The 19,737-nt window shown below is 42.1% G+C and overlaps 1 protein-coding gene across 1 annotated transcript in view; it reads right to left on the bottom strand.

Moving 5' to 3' along the window:
- The window catches only part of sema4c (sema domain, immunoglobulin domain (Ig), transmembrane domain (TM) and short cytoplasmic domain, (semaphorin) 4C), a 119,185-nt gene that overhangs the window by 44,833 nt on the left and 54,615 nt on the right, over nt 1-19,737 (bottom strand). The window contains exon 3 of the mRNA XM_085367057.1: nt 6,932-7,135. Within this exon, the coding sequence (XP_085223183.1) occupies nt 6,932-7,055 (124 nt within the window). The 5' untranslated portion in view covers nt 7,056-7,135. The remainder of the gene's footprint in view (nt 1-6,931; nt 7,136-19,737) is intronic.

The following is a 19,737-nucleotide window of genomic DNA, read 5'->3' as shown; positions in this document are numbered from 1 at the left end:
CCTGAGCCTCAACTCTCGCGGCCCGGTACCGGTCCGAGGCCCGGGGGTTGGGGCCCGCTGCTGTATGCAGTTAAATCTGGTTTAGACAGACACCAGTGGTCTGAGTGTATGCGTTTGTCCTCTTGTGTCTATTCATTTTCAATTCAGCGGCAAATTCTATTCAGGAATTTGCTGCTCAGAGTCTTGCTGACTGTAGTATTAACATTCAGCCACCTCAGTGACAGCACATTCCAGTTCTGACATTTCTGACGAGTATCATTATGTAGTACTTAGTTCAAGCATTTTTCTACTCATTTAATCACAGTGCAGCTGTGTAGAAGTGGACCTTCTATGCTCCATATTTTTATTAATGGACTGTGCTTGAACAGCCTCGCTTGATTTTACAGTTCAAAATATTCCTTATGTGTCTTACGTTGGGTTTCAGTGAACCCTCCCATCAGTTCATCCACAGTCTGAGAGAAGCATTTTATCTGCTCTCCCCTTCCCTACAACTTTCTTACTAAGTGATAATCGCAAAATAAAGATCTGAGGATAAGGACGGGGGAGCTAGAGGTGCCAGAGATGACCATATTAGCGATATCTGTTCTCAGTGACATCATATAGATGCAAAAATAGAAAAAAATACTAGTCGTTGTCCTCCCTCAGCCTCCTACTTGATGTTTCTTCTTGAGTCATTACATCCACAAGATTTTCAGAAAACTTGACCTCAAACGCATTATCTGTACATACACTGACCTCATTGTGTGAAACACAATAGGAATATTTAATATGAGCATGTGCCACTTTAACCCCATCAGTTGGCAGGCCATGAAAGAAGAAAGCAATCAAATCGACTGCTTAAACAACCCGTGAGGTGTTGTGCGTCATTCTTCATAATCTAAAACCGTTGCATACAGTTTGCGTCCCTCACTGCTGCAAAAAAAAGGTCCTTTGGATAAGAGTACCCTCAGGCTGGCATTTTCATTTTAATGCACATGCCCACTTGCCCCCACATCAGCCCTCACGAAGTCAGAACGACAACAGAGAGCAGCGCAGGTCTCGACATTTGGTCCCGGCTGTTAATCTTCCCCGACCAATCAGCACAGGGTCAGTGGATGACTGGCACTCAAGCAGATAAAAAGCTATGATGAATCTCCTCCTTCCATTCCCTCCCACTTTTGTCCCCCCACCATCTATCCTCCCAGTCACGCACAGCCTCTCTCTGCCTCCTCCTCTCCCTCGCTCTCAACCACTCATTACTGTAATTGGAGGGTTTGAGGAGATAAGGCAGAGAAACAGAAAGAAGGAGGGTAAAGAAGAAAGAAGGTTGAGAGAGAGAAGAGAGAGGTTTCTGGAGGTCAGAGGCCCAGCCCTTTTCCAATCTGCTTCTACAGAGTGTATGTGTGTTTTTTTCTCAATCTTTCTTTTCTTAAATCAAGAGGCGTACATTTGCTTTGGCCTTTCTTTAAAGATGCAGGGCTCATTTTCAGCATCAAAGCTCGCTAGGTTTTCAAGCATAATATCAAATTTGTAAGGGCTTAGATTCTACAACTTCTTTCTTTCTTTCCTTCTTTCTTTCCGTACAGCTGTGTTTTGTCAGATTTCTGGCTTACCGGCCTCTGTCATTGGGCTGGGGCTGAGAAGTTTATGTGTGGTTGTGTATGAGCGTATGTGAAAGCTAAAGCCATGGAATAAAATATGGTGTTCAGCAGAGAAAGTCAGTAAGGACTGGGACAGACGGTGGTGTTTTCAGCTAAAGCATTTTCTGTGGTCAATGGAAATTGGTCAGGTTAAGTGTGTGAAAGTAGTAGCGTAAAGCAACATAATGGATACTACAATCCAATCGAATCCAAAAAAGCAGGTGCAAAAAGAAGGACAAGGTCAGATTTGAGGCGCACAGACAACAGATATCTGAAATCTGTTCCACTTGTAAGATTAAGTAGCGAGGCGGGCAGAATGTTGCCAAGAAATCCCACAAAAAACGCTCGCCTGGTGACATGACCCTAACAGATGTGTAGACCTGGGTTAATGTCAACTTGACAAAATCAAAAAACAGTTGCTTGTTTTGAATTAAGAGAACAGCACATTCATTTCAATATACTTCCACTACCTTATAGACGCTACGGGAAGGTTAATTTAAAATAAACCCTATATTTGGTTTCTGGCTTTTCTGCCATTTGCACTACCACCGCACATCATTTCGCTCTTTACCGTTATTTGTACAAATGCCACCTACAGTGAGACACCTGTGCAAAAGTTGTTGCACTTGGAAAGACTTGCTGTGTTCCCCAAACCTTTTTTTCATCACCACATTTAAGCCCAGCGTGAGCACAGAGTGACAGGGAACTGTAGCAGAGAGGAAAAAGCTGCTACTTTTCATTATTCATATAGGCTAGTGCAGTGCACCAGTGCAGCTAAATTAAGCTGCCCTGTTCACAGACTCCAGTGCTATTGTTGAACTGTATTCCATTAAGCTCTTTATTAAAACTGACAATATATCATGAGCTAAAACTGTGTTTGTTCCTTCCAGCTGTTTGTAGGAGTCTTTCATTTAAATTTGTTAAACACCTCTGGCAACAGCAGGGTCAATTTCAATTTTAATTGCACCAAATCACAAGAGCATACACCCTGAGACACACTTATATTTTAAAGGAAAAGACCCTATTATATTAGACCCCCCACCCCCAAACAATTAGATGTCCCCCTCCATCCCAAAAATGCACAATCTAACCCTATTTTATTTTACCCCTAGTTTGCTACAAACTACTACTAGAGAATTAGTTTGACCCATTGTTAACGAATTAGGTCCTCCGGGAACCAGCGGGCTTCTAGTGCCTAATGGGTAAGTCAAAAAGTAGAAAAAGCAGACAGCATCTCAGTATTCATGGGTAAGAAAACCTTTTGCGAAAAAGGATGAATGAGCAACTTGTACAATATGAACATAAATGTGAAATATTATCCGTATAAAAGGGAAAAAGAAATCAAGACACATGCACTACATCAGGGTGCAGAATGAGAAAATATGAGCGAAAAATGTAAAGTATGTAAATTTTCAGCACTCATTAGCAGCTCCACGAGGGCCATACATAATGTGTGTACATAAAATGTCTCATTAGAAGCCAACAGTGATTTCTTTTCCCCCCCTCCACTAATGTGGCGAGTGGCTGGTGAGGAATAACAACAGGCCTAAAATTTCAAATGTCAACATGTGACTTTAAAAAAAAATATAAGAGGGGAAGAAGAAATAGAAGAAGAAGAGGGGAGATAGCGAGACACAGAGAGAGGATGTTTGCTTTTCTTCTCCTGCAACCCCGTGTAAGCCTCGTTTAATTGCAGGGTGTGTGAGGGGGGTGGGGGTAAATATTATCTCTTCAACCATCTCTCCCCTACCATAACCCAACTCACTCAGCAGCACACACACACACACACACACACACACACACACACACACACACACACACACACACACACGGACATCTCCCTCCAAACAAATACGTATAAACAGAACGGCCCTCCGTCGCTCTATATTTTCCTTCCGTCTTCTTTTATCATCGCCCGTCTTCTTGTGTCTGTCTAACACGCACACGCGCTCACATGGATGCTTCGCAGAGATGGTTAGGTGCAATGTGAATTGCTGGGTGAACGGCCGGCAGTTTGCGTCTGTGTTTTCCTCTCTCTCTGTCTATCCTCTGAAGCTACTTTCTGCCCTTTTAAGGCAGTTACTGACTGGCCTCTCTCCCCAGTCTCTCGCTCACTTTCCTGCTTTCTTTCCATTATACCTCCCCTCTCTCTCCCTCTCTTTTCATTTTGTCTCTCCACTCCAATCCATCGTTCCCTCTTTCTGCAGCTGTATCCCCCCCCCATTTCTCTCCTATCTCCTTCTCAGCACTGTAGCAAGAATCCATCCATATAAGTCATTTAACCCAGTAGCAGGGCCTGAAAATCTCATTTTTTTCCTTCCCCTCTCTTGCCAAGCGAAGAAATCTGTCAACAGGTATGATAATCCTGCTTGTTTCCAATGCAACTCATTTTGCATCAAGAATCTCACTGCACGTGAGAGCCACACTCAAATCAGAGATGACGTGACGCGATCTGCCTTTCTCCTATGTTTCATGATGAGATTTTTATGATGACTTTTATGACAGAGGCACTCCCGATATGAAAGCGAAGCTGCACGAGAAACCACGGGAGTTGTCTTACAACACACTTTTTTTCTAAAAAGGAAAAATGCAAAAAAAGGGTTATTTATTCCTTGGTAGCAGATGTCCCCGTTTCCCCTGTCTGGTGTGTCTTCGCCACAAGTGTATGCCAGCCAAAGTGTGTGCCGGCTAGAGTGCAGCAGCAGAGATCTGTGCTGCTCTGTGCCAGCGCTGGCTTCACTTTGTCACAACGGAGCATTTCACCACAAACTATCAACACCCTGCTGATTGTTTTTTCCCCCCATCTTCTCTGTCCTTACATTACACCAAAAACTCCAGTGATGAGGTGTTGTAAGGATATAGAAAAAAAAAGAAAAGGAGAATGGGAGTGATAGCGGCTGTGAAAGAAGCTTTTGAAATATCCCCACGCTCCTTCGCCGCTGCCGCTACCGCCGTGCGCACCATTCTCCTCGAGAGCGGCTGAAATCGAAGCTGTTTGTGAAAACGCCATAAGAGCATTTCAGGTTCATACGATGAGCCGCGGCACACAAAGCAAAAGAGGGGAGGGGAGGGATAAAAGGCAAAAAAGAAAGAGCAGGAAGAGAGAGAAAGGGAGCGAGAGATATGGGATGAAAGGTGGGATAGGTGGAACAGAGAGGTGAGAAAATATACTTTTTCACAGCTTTTTTCCCCCCCACTTCTCTTTATAGTATTTCCCTAATCCCCAAGAGAGTGAGGCAGCTCTTCTCCCTGGAGGGATTTAAAAAAAAGACTATTTCTTAGCTCGCAACAATTGGCATTGTTCAGTGAAGAAAGCTGGGTTTGGCTGCAGAGGAGAGCTGAGATAAATGGTGCAAATTCAGCTGAGCGCTAGGATTATACTGATGCATTGTTTCACTGAGGGTCGATGTGGGCCTTATCTCAGAAAACCTCCACCTCTGATATAACGGAGAAATCCTCCTGATTGTTGTTATGGAATACATCTGTCCAATTATTGGTTTTGTATCCGATGCCTGACCAAATAAGTCATTTCAGTGACTGATCTATCAGTCTAATAAATCGACCTTATTGGCTCGGTCAGAAGACCGCATAAAAATGAAACATTTCTTTTAGAGGATTCAGTCAGTGGATATAATATCAGGGATGTGTAAATGTATCACCTTCTGTAACACTGGCCAGAAGTGGCTAGGGATGGGTATCATTTAGGATTTATCCGATACCAGTACCAAATCGGTACTTTTGAAACGATGCCGGTGCTTAAAGAATGGAGAACACAAAATTGGCCCACAAACCTCTTAGCTGTTTTTTTGTAAAAAGATAACAATGTTAGCCTTTTCTGCAGCTATAGGGGATTTATGGTATCACTCTTGGCTGGAAGCAGTGCTTAATCAATGGAAAAAACACCAATTTTGTCCAAAAACCTCTCATGTTTAGCTGTTTTCCACTTTTTCTTTGGTCATTTTAGCCTTTTTGGCCAGGGTGAAGGGAGTATCTGCCATCAAACAAGAAGACAGCCGCATGTAACTACGACGGTGTTTGCTAGTTCACCTTACATGCATTAATGTAATAACGTGGTTAGCCTACTCAACGTAAATTACACACGAACAACATTAAGCGACTCACGCAGAGAAGAACGGCTGCTGCTGCCATCATCCGTCATCATTTCTGCAACACTGGCAGGGCTAGGGGCCAGGACTCTCCTCTTCGGGTTTTTGGGGGATGTTGCTCCGTGTCCGATAACAGGCACCACACCCGCAGTAGATGCGCTCGGTGTGAGGTCTCGCAGCAAGCTATCAAATACGGTGCATTTCTCGGCTTTTAAAAAAAACGCTATGCGTCGCCAGGTGTTTCATCGGATTCGAGGAGTTACCTCCTTTGCACAGTATCACCTTAAAGCACTTGTTGCAGGCTGCTGAGTTTGCATCTTTTGCTGTGAAATATAGCCAGAATTTGACCGCTTCGCCTTGGGCATTTTTAATCTGTATCTCTGCTTTGAAAGAACGTACGTACCTGGGCCCACCTACTATCCTCGGAAAGGTAAAATGATTGGCTAGAATCCAAAGTGTATGACATCTCAGGAAAAAAAAGCACCGAAATAAAGCACTGAAATGTGTGCTGCTTTTCGGTCTGGTTACTACCGATTATGTCAGAACCGGTGCCATAATAGCACCAGATACTGGTACCCATCCCTAGTAATGGCTTGTCTTAACAGGGCTGATCTTTGAAGGAATGCAGAGAATTCAATTTGGAGGAACTTATAGTGCCTGTAGGGCAGGGATATTTATGGTATCTGTGAGTGCATACTGTCAGCAACTTTGTATAAAAGTGTAGATGAATCCGAAAAGTCAGGTTGATTTGTCTTAAACCTGAATTCTTTCTAAAAGCAAGCAGGAGGTGATCTGTGACTAGATGTCTGTGACGTCTGTTGTGTCCTTAGGGTCAGATCCACGCCTTGTTCATCACATACAGTTTCAAAATACAAAGATGAAAATGGTGAAAACACCCAGGTCGAGGCTTTAGTATTCACAGTATATAGTTTATCAACACTATCACTTGTGTGTGTGAAGATATCAGGTGAAAAAAACAACCTATGCTAAAGCTTGATTGTAAAACTGAAAAAAAAAAGTAAATAAAAAATCCCAGTACATGTGATTGTTTCCACTTGGAGGCACATAAGCTTTAGTACTCTCTCACTGGGCCCACCCATGGGTCCCTCCTTGGCCTGAAGACAATATGTCAGTATGTCATCCCAAAATTATAACTTACTCCATCCCTATTACAAACTATCAGCTCTTAATTCACTGATCGCTCACCTTGATTTCGAACAGTCTTGCGCGGGATCGGGTTCCAGTTGAGGCCCAGCGATTTCTCCCATCCGACCAGAAACACCAGGAGGAGGACCTTCGTCCCCCACATACCTCCTATGGGAGCTCCCATTTGGCGCTGAGCGATGGATCGAGGGATCAATCAGTCGATCAGAGCAACTTGAGAGAACGGCCCAGCTCCTGGCAGCGTGCCTGGAGCAAAAGAAAAAAATCACATCAGCTGGAGGCAGCAATTCACTTCATTTTATTGGCTTAGCTGCTTATCAGAAACAATTTTGTCAGAGCAGTATTTACAACATGTGCATTTTTCAAAAAGCCACACAAAAGAGTTCACACACTCAAGCCGCTCTGAAAGATAAATGTCTCATTTTGAAAAGATGCAGAATATATTTGAACACTGTCATCAAAATCCACAATAATGCAAAAGAGGAGTGAGTTATGCAAATCGTTAAAGCCTACAAGGACATAGTTTTAATCGCTGTACGTGCCCCTGTTTGTGCCTGTCTGCCAACATAAACAAACTAAACATTTTAATGACTTTTGGCCAGGAAGGTTAGCAGCAAAGTTTTTTCCTGCCTCTCCCTCGCTCCGAGTGATAATCCAGCTATCGCCACTCAGAAAGCTCAGAAATAGCTTATCGCTAAACTCTTGTCAAGCCAATTCAGCGGCAGTATATTAAGCCGGGGCTGAGTTATCAAAGTTAACTGGTGCTGGCAACGCATCAAACGCCAATGTGGTGGGAAATGAATGTCGAGACAAGGACAATCCAATAGCACTGTGTTGTAAATGAATTGGCTTATACATAATGAACATCGAGTGTGCGGCTAGGACGTAGCATTACAGTCCAATAATGGTGCCTGGTGATTGACTTGTTATGATGCTGCAGGTAGGATTGATACATGAGCTATTTCACATTAACACCACACACTTCAAACTCTGGTTTTGTATGCCTGGAGGGTGTTAAACCCACGGTAATACCAAATGAATGCGTAAATCGGTCTAGCACCAAATTATTAAATAATACACAAACTCAGGAAGCTAAAGATTAAGAGACAAGCTCTTTTTGACTGATTTGTTGGCTTAGAGTTCAAACAATTAATCAACTTTTGGAAGAAAGAAAATCTCACTACTCGATCTGGTCACACTTATACTTTATTAAAGTTGTGTGATCTTTGTGTGGGTATTTTGCAGAATAAAACAGAGTGAATGGAAATTATTAAGAAAAGAAAAAAGCATGTATATATAAGAAATAGAAACATTTCTTCTCAGAAAAGGCTGCACATTGTGTCTTCCTGCCACGTCTTAGGCCAAAACCTGCAATAGCTTCAGGTTGGCTGCACCCTGATCTCTGTGGCTCTGCTGAGGTTGAAAACTAGTACATTGATTTTGTTCATAAGGTTGTACACACAATAAGCAGCAGAAGAAGCTGGCAGGAAAAAGACAACTGACAAAAGGGGAACGTGTTTTAAAAGGTTACAAAATTTTCTAAAGCATCAGATACCAATTATGAAGCTGGAAACTGGGTTGCACAACCTCTTTGAAACACACAAAGGTCTCAAGAAAAGCGTACAAAATACTCTCTTCACAGTATTCGTTAACATTTTTTTCTCTTGTTTACTATTTCTTTACCTGTTTGTGATTATTTGGGAGACTCTTGGGAACAACTCTAAATGTCATTTTTATGTGCTGGACAGCAGCTGAAATATACAGAACTTCCACACACAGACAAATGCGCGCAAACCATCTGTAAGCTTCCCCCTCTGCACCTGCTGCTGCTGTGCATCAGCGAGCAAAATGGTGCTTTTGATGATGCGTGCTTATTGGAGAAGGGATCCAATTGACTTTTAAACAGGTGCAAAATGTCAAACTTTAACCCAGCACAAAGGCAGAAACCACCTTAGTGTGCTTAGCACGCAGTTTTACTCCTTTGCCCACATCTATTCCCACGTGTGAATAATACATTCCAGTGCTGGCAAACAAATATTTGGTCTATTTAGGGGATTGGCAGGGGAGGTAATTGAGATTTAGAGATCTGTGTGTGTGTTTGTATGTGTGTGTGCGGTTTGAGTGTGTAAGCTCACGTCTGCCCAGTGTGACAGTTATTGATTACACTTTTTAAAAGTATAAAAAAGAGATACCCCCACACCAGCCTTCTCAATTAACACGCCTTTAATTGAGCGTGCTCAAATGCTAGGTTGGGGTGCGGGCTCTCCGAGCTTTGCCATGGCAGGGCTCCCAGCTTTATTGGATCGATGCTGGAGGCTTTGGTGTAGCCAACGCTTGAGTGAGCAGAGAAGAGATTGAGATGGCGGTAGAGAAATGGAGAAAGAAGAAGAAAAAAAAATCTCCCTCATCTCCAGGCTGAGAGGTAACGAAGTGAAGTAGACATCCCGAAGGCTGGATTAAGCGAAGAAGCAGCATGTAAATACTACAGAGGGGGAACGAGGAGGAACAGAGCGAGATGATGAAGAGGGATTCAAAGCTGTCTCGTCTGTCTGCAGAAAAGCTTAAAATTTCTGTATACCTTACTCTCTTTTCCCTCCCCCTTTGTCTGTCACGTCTTTTTTTGATCATCTCCTCTTTAATCTTCTCTGCTATTTCAACAACGGAACTGTTTAGCATAGAAAATATTGCCAGTAAGGTAAAACCGTCTTTTAGCTTGTGTAGTGTTTGCAGTAGAAAGCAGAAGTGCACACAGCAATTCATCCTCGAAGGAAGAACTTGTCACATGGTTAAGCTTCCAAGGCAATCAGTGCAAATATGATCACATGATTGTCTGACAAACTAACAACATGGAGTCGTAACAGTTCAGTGTCCCTAAAAAAGATGAACAAAAAACAACTCAATATTTTGGAATCTTCAAAAAGAAAATCTAACAGGATGCTGGTTTAGCTCAGTGAGTTGAGCGGGCGACCACGTGGCCTATGACCAAGAGCGGCCGGCCCGGGTTTGAACTCGAGCCACAGCCCTTTGCGCATGTCTGCCCTCGATTTCCTGTCTATTCTTCACTAAGTCTATCAAATAAAGCTAAAAAGGTCAAATGTAACTAATTATTTACGTCACATGTGTTCTTTTCTAGTTTTGGAACACGTGACAGCATTAAGTCAAGTCAACACCAGAGAAGTAAAGAGATTTCAATTTTCATATATCAAAATAAACCGTCTCATCTTTTATTGTTGTTTTTCAGAGCTGGCCCAGCAAAGAATCTCTGAACTGTATCCCAGCAGTGTTTGCACTCTCCCGGCCCCTGTGTCGGGTAAGCAGCTCGGCTTCGGTGAGTGCAGACATGCAGAGTGCCTGTACAGTTACAAAAATTTGAGCATAAATTTACCAATAATTTTTTAAATGGTAATGCCTAATTTTTGCATTTATACTATCACAGATTAATTTTCTCAAATTCTCATGGTCAAAACATCTTCCTGGAGAACTTTTTTGTCCAAATTTGTTGTTATTATATTATATTATAGTGAAAAATAATCATTATCAACTTAATAAATACATACCATCCATTCTAATATTTTTATTCAAATTTTAAAACGGCATCACACAGACTTTGTCATTATTGACTTGTAAAAGTATATATATATATATCATATAATAATATAAAAAAGTAAAATATAATATATTTATATCACCCTTTGTGTGAACTTATAACAGTCACTTTGAAGAACAAGTTTCAAGAGCAGTCAAGTGCAAACATCTTTAAAGTGGAATGTACAATATAGCATTAACTGATACTACAATACCCATAATACATCTCCAAAAATTGCTCGCAAAAGGTCAGACATGCTTTTGAGAAGTGTGTCTCTGTGTGTGTGGTCATGTTTATTGTGTTAGATGGGTGCTTTAACCTCAATGTACACCAACACACGGGATTGTTTGATTGTGGGGACTTGGTTCTATGGCAAAGCTTAGCATTATGTTTAGTTTGGGGTTTCGTGCGTGTTTGTTCGAGGCTGTGGGAAGCTTTAGAGACGCCTTATCAAACAAGATATCTGGGACGTTTCATTGGATGTAACAGGTTTTATGTAATGAATAGACACCTTGGTCTTTTCTTCCAGTTTACTTAGTTAAGTGAGATATCATCAAGTCATACTAATCTATCCCACACATCAATGTATTTGAATGATTTAAGTGCTCTAATAAAAACCATATAATACAAAGAAAACCAAAGCATTCTCATAAGTGAGAACAAATGGTAAAATATGCACCTGCAGCAGTGTTGTCTATACAGTATTGATGACGACTGAAGAAACACTGAATATTCCAGGCTAATTTGTGGGAAGCTTTACAAAAGGGGTGGTTGAACTCTGCCTGTTCTGCGCTGTTCTTATTTTTTGTGTCATAGGAAGCAAGATTTAGTCCGACTCATTCCCAGTGACCGAATTAACTCACTTGCTCTGCCTCTCCCCACGACCTCTTTAAGGTCCATTGTGAAGTTCGCTGACGACACAGTGGTGGTAGCACTCATCTCCGGGAATGACGAGAGGGCCTACCGAAGCGAGGTGGACGGATTAGCAAAGTGGTGTGTGGCAAACCACCTCTCCATGAATATCAGCAAAACAAAGGAGATGGTGATTGATTTTAGGAGACAGAGAGGCGAGAAAACTCACACCCCAATTCAGATCAATGGAAACCCTGTGGAGAAAGTCTCTAATTTTAAATACCTCGGTGTTTATATCAACGAGGACCTTAATTGGAACACACATACGGACTTCCTCATCAGCAAAGGCAGACAGCGCCTCTATCATCTGAGGCGTTTAAAGAGGTTTAAGATCTCCAAGAACATCCAGAGGAGATTCTACACCGGGGTCATTGAGAGCATCCTGTGTAATAACATCACGGTGTGGTACGGGAACTGCACAGTACAGCAACAGAAAGCCCTGCAGAGGGTCGTGCGCACAGCTGAACGCACTATGGGAACATCTTTACCAACACTGCAGGACATCTACGCTGAAAGGTGCAGATCCCGGGCCATCAGGATCACTAACGACTCCAGCCATCCCGCTTACAAACTGTTCAGGCCACTGAGGTCAGGGAAACGCCTCTGTAGCCTGAAAACAAGAACTGAAAGGTTCAGGAGGAGTTTTTACCCACAAACAGTGAGACTCCTCAATCAAAACACAAATCGGACAACATGATGGACAATTCCATACACAGTATATAATTTTCTTTTGAGTTTTATCCTTATTTTTATTTGTATTTTATCATTTACATCTGTATTTACGTAAATACGTACACTATAGCTCTTAACTATTACAGCGTAATATTTTGCACGATATTATACATTTTTATACTTTTATATAGATATTTTTTTATTATAAGTTTAGTAAGATGCACAGTCCGGGGGGGGAGTACTTTTTAGCCAGAAAAAACATTTCACTGTGTGTTGTACTAGTTATAACTACATGTGACAAATAAATAAAGAATTGAATTGAATTGAATTGGTGTCGCATAACTCTGCAGGCGGTATCAAATCATCTTTTAGCTGCTGGTGTTGTTGTTGAGCCTGGTTTAGCTAATGAGCTGAGACACGGCAGCTTAATAATATCAGTCAGCGCTCCACAATGGAGGGCTCATTAAAACATACAGAGAAATAGGCCACATGTTCTGATTAGGTTACAGAGCTCCTGCATGGGTCTGTTTTATCTTCGTGTCTGTATTTTTGTTTCTGTGTGTTTTTCGAGTGTGCTTAGAGGTAAGATGAGCCCCTGTAGGGAGAAGCTACATAGCTCTGATACTTCGAAGTGTGTGAACGTCAGCCCTCCTCCGTCCTCTTAGAACACTTTATCTCTTTTCCCCATTTTCCTCTTCCTGCCCTTCATTTTACCCACCTACCCTTTCCTGGCAGCTTTTTCCTGCCCCAACTGATTGCTAGTCTTTCCAGGCATTGTTTGACTTTTAACCCCAACCTCTGACCTTTTTGCACGCTACTTAAAGCCAACATCGCCCACCGCCCTCCATCCAGACACAAGCACACACTTAATGTTATTTAACCCCCACTACCCCACCCATGCGCAAACACAGACAAGTACACACAGACTCACACAGACAGGATATACTATAGGACAGCCCCCATCCTTCATTCTGCCTTCATTCAAAACTATCGCAGAAGCTACCGTCAGCTCCCTTCCTTCCTTCCTTCCTGCTTCTCAACTCCAACCTTGTACCCTCCCCTTTGTCTGCACTTTTTATTGCTCCAACAGCATTTAAAAACACACACACAAATGAAAATTCTCACAGCTACATAAAGGCTTTTTCACCAAAATGGTAACAAGCTGGATCAAACGATTTCACACCTCATGGACGAAGGGAGTTAAGACCGACTCAAGGACTTTTATGCTGCGTTCTCTTCACTTTGAAATCATCATAGCAGGAAGCTGGAGCAGTGCTGATGCATTAATGGTCAGATGTGTGGGCTTCTTTTTCGTTTTTTTGTGCCTGCAAAGGCTTATCAACATTCAAAAAGGATGTTTCCTGGTACCAAAACAGTCTTAGTAGGTTGGTCTTTAAAACATCAAGAGCACGAGAACACTGAAACAATGAAATCCAGTAACGAAACCAACATAAAACAATACCTTAGAATTAATTTGGCTATAGCAATGATTACTAGAAATAACAAAATAATACCTGAAATTATTCTGCAAACAAATAATTTGCTTTATATCAGGTTTTAAGATTTTTTTTTTACAGTTTTATTTCAGTTTTTTATGTAGCGCCAGGTCACACAAACAGTCATCTCAAGATACTTCATAGTAAAGGACCTACAACATAAGGGACAGATCAGATGATCCCCTGTGAGGAAGTGCTCTGTCACAGTAGGGAGGAAGTGCTTCCTTGATGTGCAGCTTGTATGAATGAATACCAGCAAAAACAATTACATTTCTATAAGTCTCAGCTATTGCTTGTGATTAGAGCTAACCAGCAAACACAAAATAAACACCTTCAGAGCTCCACATGTTTATAGTGCCGCTGTTGACGTGATAGCAAGCTGACAATGACATTAAGTGCTACTTGCATAAACACAATTTTATTGAAAATGGCATCTATGTTATGTTGCATAATGACTGGGAATTATCACTTCCAGTCATTATGGAACATAACATAGACTGCCAGTGTCTTTAAACAGGGGAGTATCAGGCAGTGCACCACACCTGAATATAGAAAAACACAATTTATTGATGCACTTTGCACATTTCCTGCACTCCCTTCTTTATTCTCTTATAGACTCTGTTTGTCCTGTGTGTTGTTCGCTATCTCTCTCTTCTCTTTCCCTTCAAAGCCCCAACTGATCTGATGGCTACGCCTACCTGGTTCTGCTGGAGGTTAAAAGAGAGTTCTTCCTGTTCACTGCGTTTTCTGACTGGGAAACAGCCAATCATTGGAGAGCTCTCTTAACATTTTAGGGCCACTTTGAACTGGTGCTATATCATTTAGCTGAATGTGAGAAAATGCTTGGCAATAAAATTATTTTATGGCAAACAGATTCAAGTAATAGACTTTAAACGTTCATTGATGTTGTGGCTCGGACTATTCAAAGAAGGAATTTCTATTTCTAACAGCTGGCAGATGTTTCCTAAAAGAGGAATAATTTCATTTATGGGTCAGTTCAGCTTCAGTTATGTTCAGATCGAGCTCCCAAAGACATCAAATTAAAATCTTTTTTTCCCCAAAATAACTTTTTTTTTGGACATGATTTAGTTTTTTACATGAGATCACCTTATTTCATTTTTATGATTTAAAAAGCATTCTAAAGGGTTCATAATGGTGTTTTAAACTCTGTGAATACAACAGGGAGCCTTAGACGAAGCTGTCATAAATTATTTTTTTCTGCTAAAACCTTTTGATTAAACACCAGCCTTTAAAAACACAGGTCGATTAAAAACATTTTTTTAATGGTCTAAAATCATTTCTTAAAGTAAAGCTTTAGTTAAATGCCTGGAGTTTAAATGTTGTGGTGATACATCAAAGGAAAGATTTTAAAGTATGGAGCTTAAGTCCTGAGCAAAACGGTTATAAAAACAAAGCAAAAAAGAAATATATCATGTTTCAGTGAACCTGCAAAATTGATGACTTGTGGGGAAGGAAGTCATGGACTTGTTTGCTATTTTATCTCAGTCCTCTAGAGCCATGTGTGCAACCGGACTTTGGAGGAAGGGGGTGGGAGACCCCACTGCTCTATGGAAGTACGGTGAGAAGCTAGATCCAGTCCAGAGAGCTGGACCTAACACATCTGATGCAGTGATTTCACTCAGAGTGTGGCACTAATGGAGTAGACACTGACAGTAAAACACACACACACATTCCCACTCCATGTGCACTCTCCATCTGAGAGTACACAGACGCAGGTGGTCACTTAAAGCAGGTAGAGTGTGTGTGCGTGTGTATGTGTGTATGAGAGCCCTTCTGGTTTGCATATACGCTTTAAAGCAATATCAAGCATGAGCAAGCCTTCATTTAAGTGACAGAATAACTAGCATATCAGTGAATAGGTGTAAACAAATAAGTGTGCTGAGTCTCTTTATGCTGACCAGCGCACAATAAACAGCTGTGTGTTTTCAGTTGTGTGTGTGTGTGTGTGTGTGTGTGTGTGTGTGTGTGTGTGTGTGCTGACAGCCTAGGCAGACTGCTGTTGTCGAGCTGGCACAGATGAAAGATAATCAAATGGGGATTTGATCAGCTCCACATAGTGACTTAATGTGTGTGTGTGTGTGTGTATCTGAATGGTGATGGTCTTTCTGATACATCCAATACCTTGTGAACGGCTCCTAAACGCTATTTGAGCTCCTTTAAAGCAGCTGTCATCAGTATGTGAGCCACCCATCAGTTTTCATGCACCTGAGAACATGATTTGCCACAATTTTCTCACAATTAATGATTTGCTAAACAGCGTTGGGGCATCAAGCAGTTCAAAAACATCAAGTTAATGTCATTAACTTTCTTTTCACATGGTGATTGGAATTTACTTCCCATTGTAATTACCCCAATTTGAAGCAGAACTGAGCAACGCATTTGACTTTAAATGACCTCTTTCCACTTGATGGAATAAAAAAAACACACAAACACACACGAATCCTGTGAGATCACAGAGTAACATCTTAGCCTCCATCACTGCTTACTTCCCCCAGAGCCCTGCTCTTTCATGTCCCTCCCCTGGGAGATTTTGCCAGCCTTCAAAACTCTATCTTTCCTTTCATCCCTCCTGTAGCTCCCCCTCATTGGCACAAACTTGCCCCCTCCGTTCTGTTTTGCCGCCTTGTCCGTGTCATGGTCGGCTGGTCAGGCGTGGTCGGCTTATAATTTTTTAATCGGCCCTCTGATCTCTTCCATCAGTGCCAGGGGCTCCAGCTGATTACAGATGAAATGGATCTGATTTGGACTCTGACTGCGGGCCAAACACCTGCTCAGACCCGAGGAACTGATAGAAGAGGAGGACAAGGCGAGATGAAACCAGATGCGCTGACGTGCAGACGCTGACGACAGCAGGACCATCTGTGCCTTTGGTCTGCGACAGTGTATACACGGTTGATGGAAGCAGACTGTGGACGAAAGACTTGGGGATTGAGCGTGGCCATTTAACACCTACAGATTTCTCAGTGCAAGCCGTGACAACACCTGAACCCTGATTCGAGTCGGTCACGTGATGTAACTGTTGCAAATATAAAAAAAAAAAAATCAAAGGTAAATTGAGCTCAATCATTTTAACATGCTGGAAAAGCTCCCGATCACAAATTAAAGCTGCAAGACTAAATATTTTAGATCAACAATGGCTCAAACAGATACATGCATTTGGAAGGGATTACCATCCTAATGAACTCATGGAGACCTGTCACAGGAGCTGCAGTTCCCCCCTCAGCTTTGGAGGCATTTTAGCATCTTTTAGCTAATTGTTTTGCTTTCAGGGCTTGCAGCTTTAATGTTTTAATTGAGGCTCACCCGTCTTATCAGCTTTGTTGCCATCCACAGCAGGTAGCAGTGAATGATTTAGCAGCTACGGCTTCAGATATTTCACTGAAGAAGATAGAAAATAAACAACAGCTAGAAGGAAAGTGAATATTGGATATTCATGAAGTGACAGCTACAACTTCAAATGAATGCTAATGCTCCTCCGTGTCTGCAGGATGTTTAAATAGGCAATTGTATGCTAACACAGTAGCTGTATCAAATATATTTTGAGGAGTATCTGACTGAATCTATGAAATCCCTTTGCAGCAATCATTATCTCCCTCAAGGAGATGGCAACCAACCTAAGACAACATCTCAAGTTTAAATTATAGTGGGGAGTTTTCACTGCATATAAATGTCTTTAATCACCGGTACTCCACCCTGTGCCCTTGAGGTCCAGAGTTTAATCCCGACCAATCACTAAAACAGTTAATTGCATCACTGCGTCAGCTTCTGTGGTAAAATCCATAAAATGAGCAAACCTTGTCAAGATCATAAAATTCAAGAAAAAAAATGTATGTACTTGTATAGCACAGCTGGACTACACTTTAAAAGTGATATATTAATCCGGGTGAATGCAAAGATAAGGAAAAACAATCCAGCTGGGGTTGACAAAGATGTGCTACAGGAAAACTGATGGCATAGAACAGGGATGGGCAACTCCAGGCCTCAGGTGCCGGTATCCTGCAGGTTTTATATATCACCCTGGGTCAACACACCTGAATCAAATGATTAGTTCATTACCAGGCCTCTGGAGAACTACAAGACATGTTGAGGAGGTCATTTAGCCATTTGAATCAGCTGTGTTGGATGAAGGACACATCTGAAACCTGCCGGACACCGCCACTCGAGGCCTGGAGTTGCCTACCCCTCGCATAGACTGTACATAAAAGACGTGTTGAATGTTACACTAATGGAAGAAGCCCTGGTGTGAAACCTGGTTAGATCAGTTTTGCTGTAGCCATCCGGGCGTGTCACAAAGCGTATACTGTTTTTTCTTCTTTTTCTCGACTCCCACCTGGGCCATTATTTACCAAACGAACATCATGTTCTATTCAATAAACCACTAAGTGTTTATTGAGGTCATAGAGTATGGCAAATGGGACCTTTTCCCATCCAGCTCCAGTGTCACCTGACTTATTCAAGGACTAGAGGAGGCGGGCCCTGCTGGCTAAATGAAGCTAAATCTGCTGGTCCACCAAAATGCTCATGCCAGGCATAAATAAGACTGACAACACTTATTCCATTTACAGAACACCTAGCTGCCCCTCACTGAGTCTGGTTCTACCAGAGGTTTCTTCCTGTTAAAAGGGAGTTTTTCCTTCCCGCTGTCGCTAAGCGTTGTCTCATAAGGGAGTCATATGACTGTTGAGGTTTTGTCTCTCGATTGTAGGGTCTTTAGGACATTGAAGTGATTGTTGTTCTGATTTGGCACTATATAAATAAAACTGAATTCAATTGAATATATTAGCACATTTATATAGTCTATTGTTAAGCTGAAGGCTCTTTGCTCCTCCAGCTTTCTGGTCAACCCATCGATTAAGAAAATTATATCAAAAATGGTCAACTAAACATGAACTTGAAATCTAAAACGACAGTTTAAAGTTTATCTACCGTTTGCCTCGGTTGTGGGTGTATTGATCTGTTGGCTGTCTGTTTAAGTAGCACTGCGTGCTCTAGCTATTTTCAGTGTGCAACTAGGTCGGTAAGAGATTTATTGTAATCCTTTAACCTGAAACTAGGTTTTTAATTTACATGACATTTAAGAAATGTGATTAGTCAACAATAACCAGGTTATTTATGCACGGGCAGACACACTGTCTGTTTTTCTCTCTCCCAGCCTCTCCATCTAACTCTCTCTCTCTCCTTTTTTTCTCTGGATGACCTTGTGCTGACAGCCCGGCTGTGTTGTTTCTGACGAGCACACATGACTGCAGCGAGGAAACGGTAAAATCCACGTGCACTCTGCCCTGCCGTGACCTGCCTGCCCTGTGTGCAGGCCCAGGGGATGCTGGGATAGTGCAGTCTGACCTGTCATACAAAAGTGTGAGCACACTCGTCCACGATTACTGTTTGGTCACAGGTCAATCCGCCTTGCTCAAGGTGGTGGACTGGTTTGTGAATAGAAGGCTGAAACAAACGTGGACACAAAGAAACAATTTAGGACTTGTTTTTTTTTGTATATATCTACGTACTTCTTGAAATGGAAAGCACACGTGTATTCCAACGCATGAATTCATGTGCCCAATAAACACAGGTGCTGTACGCACATACAAAACAATAACAGGGATGATTTATCACGTGTCGTTAAGTACTCCCGCAGTTGCGCACATTCATTTATTTCAGAGTTACCACTCACATATGTTGCAACCTGCTCCTCACACACCAGCGCACTAATCAAATCACTCAGGCAAATAGGCTCGTTGTTCCCTGCCAGCCAGATTCAGACAAACAAAAAATCTGATAAACTTTCTCTGTTGTATTTCAGAGCTCATTAAAAAGTATTCACCGCTGTATGATTCCGCCCTGTAATCAGCTCTGAATAATAGAAATGGTCGTATTTACGCCTGTGGGCACCCGATGTTCTGTCTCATTTCAGAACAACAACTGCGGGGCATATGAATGCAAACTACACTACGTGCATGACACACACACAGAAACACACACACACACACTGTCTCCCCTTCTCTCTGGCTGCCACTTGCTGAAATACTCTCAGTGTATTCTAGCTTGGGGGAACCACCTACTATGCTCCTAGGGGGGCTAATTGTCCAGTAGCACTCCTTTGCTTTCCCTCCCACTCTCTCTGTCCTCTCCCTTCTCCTCAGGTCTGTACTTTCGGGAAGAGT

Source organism: Diplotaxodon limnothrissa, linkage group LG12 (assembly GCF_057381915.1).
Source record: "Diplotaxodon limnothrissa isolate DT_005_m linkage group LG12, D_limnothrissa_male_GT1.1, whole genome shotgun sequence".
Taxonomy (NCBI): domain Eukaryota; kingdom Metazoa; phylum Chordata; class Actinopteri; order Cichliformes; family Cichlidae; genus Diplotaxodon; species Diplotaxodon limnothrissa.
This window is presented reverse-complemented; position numbering and strand designations above follow the sequence as displayed.